We start from the raw sequence: 5,732 nt of genomic DNA, 5'->3' as shown, positions 1-5,732 counted from the left end.
TAGCTCTGGCCAAGCTTAAAATAGCTCCCGTAAAGAAAATTACGAGAGCTCTTTTTTTCATACAAAATCAAAAAAGAGCTCTCGTAATAAAAAAAGTATTTTTTAGGCTGGTTACATCGTTACACAAACATGGCGGCGAATTCATAAATTTTGTTGCATTCGTCTCAAAAAGTCGCTGTAACCCCGTAAGTACCCAGCGCATCGTAGCGCACTGATGTTTACAAGAAGGTGGACGTATACCGATTCATTTGGTATATCACATGTGTAGTGTTCTTTGGCGATACTTGGCAAATAAGGCAACTACGTGTTTAGCTGCAGCCAAGGTTTGAAACGGTATTCTAACCCCAGCAATACCGTTTCTTGGAGCTACAGTACAGTGAATCACTCAATCAGTGAAAGTGGCTGACCACACCACGTTTACTTGTTTTAATACTAATTACCTTATTTTCCAGCTCCAACTTTTTTGCACGTGCTTTCTCTAAAAGTTTACTTGCTTTTGATAATTGCGTAATATCTTCACCCAGTTCACCGTTTATGAAGGAAACAACCTTATTTTGAGTACCAGCATACAAGCTGGAACTTTCCTCTGCCATCTTGGCGCTTGTGGCGCTCCCGTTTGGGGATTAATTGAGATAATCAGCCGGCGAACAAGTGAAAAGTTGATTAGTCAAGTGAGTAAGCATATGTATAGATGATAGATATTAACATTACATTAACATTAAATCTTTATGCATGAATTCAGATACAAATACATGTACTGACGACAGTTTTTTTCATGGAGAAAAAATCTGATAAAAGCAATAGTGTTGAGTAGTTAAAATGATAAAATATCTGACGGATACATCATACAGTACATTGAATCGATTGAGTCAATCACTGACACGGATACACTGACTAGGGTCCTACGCAGGGGCGTAGCTACGGGGGGGCCTGGGGGGGCACGTGCCCTCCACAAATTTGCTGTGCCCCCCCAGGTGCCCCCCACTGAAAATTGATGTTTCATAAAAAAAAAATTGAATTAAAAACAATGCCGTTAGAACAGTATAATACAAAGAAAAGTTGTATATTGTGCCCCCCCCACGAAAATGTAAGGCCCCCCCAGTGCCCCCCCACTGAAAAAATCCTAGCTACGCCACTGGTCCTACGCAGTGAATTACAATGTAGTAGGTCTCAGGGTAGCTCTAGTACTATAGCCGCTTACATTAACTGCCGCTGGCAGTTAATGTAAGCGGGCTATAGTACTAGAGCTAGTCTCAGGGGAGAGATAGTTAATACTAATAGAAATAAGTTGTGGATATAGAAATCAGTTAACCCTAACCCTAACCCTAACCCTAATCCTAATCCTAACCCTAACTATGGAAAGCCTAGCTCCAAGAAACGGTATTGCTAGGGTTAGAATATGAGCTTGTTTCGTCGCTCAATGACGTCACAGTGTGGTACGTAATATTCATGGCACATCCATAATTAATAATCTATTAATCCTGAATAGCCGACCGCGTAGAGCACGACGTCAGGACTGAAAGGTCGTTGGATCGCGAATCCCTTTTTCTTTTCTTTTTTTTCCTGTTTGCTGTATTTTTCTATCTTTATTTCATTTAACTATTTTTTCCAATTAACGCAAATATTTACATGATTTATTTACAACAATTAATTTTTACAACATTTACAATTTTTTTAGCTCATCTGACATGGTCAGATGCAGCTTGGAGAATCGCATGAGCGTGCGTGCGTGCGTGCGTGCGTCCGTCAACAGTTGGGCACAAATCTAATTATAAAATTGTTATCTAGATCACGCTACGTGACGGGCAGGAATAGTTACGTATCGTACAGTCCTGCATGTTATCGTTTGTGTCGTTATAAGTTATAATTCACGCGCGTCGTGTGCATTTATACGCAAAACACTGAAACAGTTAGATTGAAAACTGCAAAGATATATAACCATGCACCAAGCACCATGCTCGCACGTAGGATAGATATAGATCTCAACGTAAAAGCGGACACGAAACATCACTATGGACGTTGTTCACTCTCGCTATTCTCCGTGGACAGACTTTGTTCGTGTGTCGGGCAGGATCCTGTCTCTTCAGATCATAGTTCGTAGAGGGAGACTCCCTCTACTAACTATGTTCAGATTAACCTCAATTTTGCGAAAGTACATTAGTTCTGTAACTCACTGCACTTTCGCTAAAATCTTTTATAGCTGATTGCATCGAAAAGTATTTTTACCAGCCAATCGGATTTCCAGAACGCAACGGCAAACAAGACAAATACCTTGTGTTCAATCTTCAATGCAGTTTCTGTGGTCAAAATATAAAAACCGACTGCGTTCCTTCAATATTCAACTTCGCTGACGGACACCGACCAAGTCTCGAACCTCTACAGGGCACATAGTAGGCGTACCCGTGGAGATAAATTGGTAAGTTTGACCAAGAACAAATTGAATACGCATTTGGTTTATAAGGTGGTCGTCATTGATGCTGTTAAGAAGTCCACTTTAGCTGTTTAGGGACTTTTTTGACGAGGTAGGAGCTTACCATACTTAAAAGTTCCAAAGCCCTGTAATGATCGATCATGATCTGAATGATCTGATCATGCGATTCTACAAGCTGCATCTGACCAGACTATGTCAGATGAGCTAAAAATACAGAAAACAATTTGATGGAATTTGGCTATATATTCTTTATTTGTTTTCTTTTTCTTCTGATTCATTGACAGGACTTGAAGGAAATCAAAATTTTACATGGTAACAAAACTAGCTTTGATATCTGAAAAAGAAGGGAAGTGCTTGAATCATTCTGCATTAATTGCTGGTATGCAAAGCGCAGGCAAAATGAAGCAGAAATAAATTTCCATATGGTTTTTAGCTGCTTGACTAAATGTGTGCTCAAATGGTGCTCATTTTTGTGCCCATGCAGGGACCCTTGAGATTTTGAAATTTCCTGGGGGAGGCCCCCCAGAACCCCCGCCATGTGCTTCCGCGCGTAATGGCGCCCACTGTGGGGTGGTGTGCTCTTTTTGGAGGATGTGCCCTTAAAATCTGGAAAAATACTGTCTAGCTTCAGCCCTGGATCCGCCCCTGTAGGGAGTCGCCTACGCCTAAGTACTCCCTAACCCTAACCCTAACCCTAACCATATCAGATAGTTACCAGGGTACGTTCCGGTATACCGGACCGTACCCAGGGTACGTTCCGGCAGTACCCTGGGGGACATAGACCCTATGAGCAGGGCCATAGCCAGAGGTAAATTTTGTTGGAGGCAAATGTTGTGAGTTAAAGAACAAGGAGCGAAGCGAGCCAATAGGGCGTGGGGTATGGGGCCCACTTAAGGGCCCCAGAAGAAATTTTGTAGGAGGCATTTGCCTCCTATTGCCTATTAGTGCATCACGTGATAAATCGTTGAAATTATATTGGATAATGTCGCAGGTACTATGAAACAGTAGTGCTCGGCTGAGCGGGCACTATTGCTTGCGCGACGCATTGTTATTCTTGTTATTGCATTTATGCATTGTTATTTGCATTGTTCGAATTAAATTTCAAAATTCGAATTAAATTTTCCCTACCTGTAGCAGTTTTCCTGAGTCATCGACAGGTGGCGAGACCAGCGTTGTTATCAGTCAGACGACAACAACATGCATGAAGCGCTCCAGATTTTTTTATTCACTTTATATTTGCCGAGTAGATTGCAAAGTCATGTGATGCACTAAAAACATTAATGCCTGTTGTTGGGGGCACTATGCTGTCATAGTGTTGCTTTGGGAAGGAATAGTGCCCTCGCTGCTGCTCGGGCACTATACCTTCCCTCAGCAACACTATGAGAGCATAGTGCCCCAACAACAGGCATTAATATATAAATGGTAGCTACGGCCCTGCCTATGAGCATCACTATCTCTCCCCTGTGCAAAATTTATTACAATGCTATACAACATGAAGAAAAGAATATATACAAAAAAACAAAAACAAAACTTCAGCATATTCTGTACTAGTAAATTGATTAAGACAACATGAAGAAAAAATAGATACCAGAAAAAAAAACTTCAGCAGAGTCTATACAAGTATAGTGATTAAGGTACACTTTAACATCATTTTGGCACTCATACGTACGCCATTATATACATATTACACAAACACACGCACACATACGCACACTTATATTTATATAAATATGGACAGTCACATACTGATAAATGCAATGGTGTTGAGCAGTTAAAGTGATAGATTGTCTGAGTAATACAGTACAAAACAGTGCATACAACATGAAGAAAAATAGAAACCAGAAAAAACTTCAGCAATGTCTGTACAAGTAAAGTAATTAAGATACACTTTAACATCTTTTGACACTCATACGTTCACCATTATATACATATGACATACATTACATATTCCATACATATACGCGCACACACACACACACACACACACACACTTACATTTAAATAAATATTTAAACACACTGATAAATGCAAGTGTTGAGTAGTTAAAATGATAAATTTTCTGAGTCATACAGTACAAAGCAGTGCATACAACATAAAGAAAAAAATAGATACCAGAAAAAACAACTTCAGTAAGAGAGATATACACCAAGAGAGCTCATAATAGAGATAATATGATATCTCTATTATGAGCTCTTGATATACACAACACACTGTGTTGTGACAGTGTATATCTATGGAGTAATTAAGTAATATCAGGAGTCACTGTATATAATAATTATAATAGTATGTTATATTATTATATAGTTATAATAATAATATGATAATAAAGTAAGAGGCCCTATATAATATAGGCTTAATCATAGTCATAGATATATACAACACAATATGTGTTGTATATATCTATGGCCTACCCTATATGCTCAGCTCGCATATTGATTGCATAGCTGTGTAAATAGTAATACTAGTAACTATCACAAAAGAAGGCCCAGATTTCTGAGAGACGGTCAACTTCTAGTGCCAAAGTCTACACATGTGCACTTGCATTGGTTTGTAAATATTAGGAATTGTGAATGTGTACGTATATCACATAAATGATCACGGCAGGTGTATATATTTTAGAGTAGGTATATGCCTACACTGTTGTGTTACATTATTGTATCGAATGTTTACTTATGTGGTCCAACATAGTTTACTCTGAAATTTCTAGTTTATCTAAAGAACAACCATGGAAGGTGACATACTCTACAAAAGCCAGTTGGATGAGAATGGCTGCAATAAAGCAGACGAAATGTATTTAAATGTTGGTACACCGGATAATGATGCCCTACGTAGGAGTGTAAAGATGATGGCAACAGCAACAAAGCATAGAATGGTAACTATAATATTTTAGTACTTGTAAGTAATCCCATTACCTAGTATCTTCTTCTTATCCTCTTAAGGCTCTTGGTCCCCCGATGGGACATAAGGTCGTGGCTAGTATGTGCATGTATAATTATATATCGTATTTTTAGCTCATCTGACGTAGTCAGATGCAGCTTGTAGAATCGCATGATTGTCCGTCCGTTCGTCCGTCCGTCCGGCCGTGCGTGCGTGCGTGCGTGCGTGCGTGCGTGCGTGCGTCAACAGTTGGGCACAAATCTTAACCGCTCGACGTACGGTCACAATATTCGGGACGTGGGGGGGTAATCCGAAAACGAGTTAAGATGTCGAAGCTGGGGGTCAAAGGTCAAAGGTCAAGAGGTGTAAAAGAAGGGGGAACATTCCCTCCTTAACTTAAGGTATAGAGAGGAAATGCAGAATT

General features: G+C 39.8%; 2 protein-coding genes across 10 annotated transcripts in view; one reads left to right on the top strand and one right to left on the bottom strand.

The window, feature by feature from the left end:
- LOC106821106 (RAD50-interacting protein 1-like) overlaps positions 1 to 646 on the bottom strand; it is a 31,566-nt gene extending 30,920 nt beyond the window's left edge. For 2 of the 4 annotated variants that reach the window (XM_014825773.1, XM_014825772.1), the window contains exon 1: positions 441 to 643. In XM_014825773.1, coding sequence (XP_014681259.1) covers positions 441 to 593 — 153 coding nt within the window. In that variant the 5' untranslated portion in view covers positions 594 to 643. Of the gene's footprint in view, positions 1 to 440 lie in introns of all 4 variants that reach the window. The other 2 variants (XM_014825770.1, XM_014825769.1) reach the window with 2 other exon arrangements.
- Positions 1 to 5,732, top strand: part of LOC106821107 — a 15,965-nt gene that overhangs the window by 5,432 nt on the left and 4,801 nt on the right. For 2 of the 6 annotated variants that reach the window (XM_014825776.1, XM_014825778.1), the window contains exon 2: positions 5,139 to 5,303. In XM_014825776.1, the coding sequence (XP_014681262.1) occupies positions 5,157 to 5,303 (147 nt within the window). In that variant the 5' untranslated portion in view covers positions 5,139 to 5,156. Of the gene's footprint in view, positions 1 to 596; positions 676 to 1,409; positions 1,437 to 2,294; positions 2,417 to 5,138; positions 5,304 to 5,732 lie in introns of those variants that run through there. The other 4 variants (XM_014825777.1, XM_014825774.1, XM_014825775.1 and 1 more) reach the window with 4 other exon arrangements.

This window comes from Priapulus caudatus, unplaced genomic scaffold (assembly GCF_000485595.1).
Source record: "Priapulus caudatus unplaced genomic scaffold, Priapulus_caudatus-5.0.1 Scaffold58, whole genome shotgun sequence".
In the NCBI taxonomy this organism is placed as follows: Eukaryota; Metazoa; Priapulida; class Priapulimorpha; order Priapulimorphida; family Priapulidae; genus Priapulus; species Priapulus caudatus.
The sequence above is the reverse complement of the archived record's forward strand: the minus strand, read 5'-3'. Positions and strand labels throughout refer to the sequence as shown.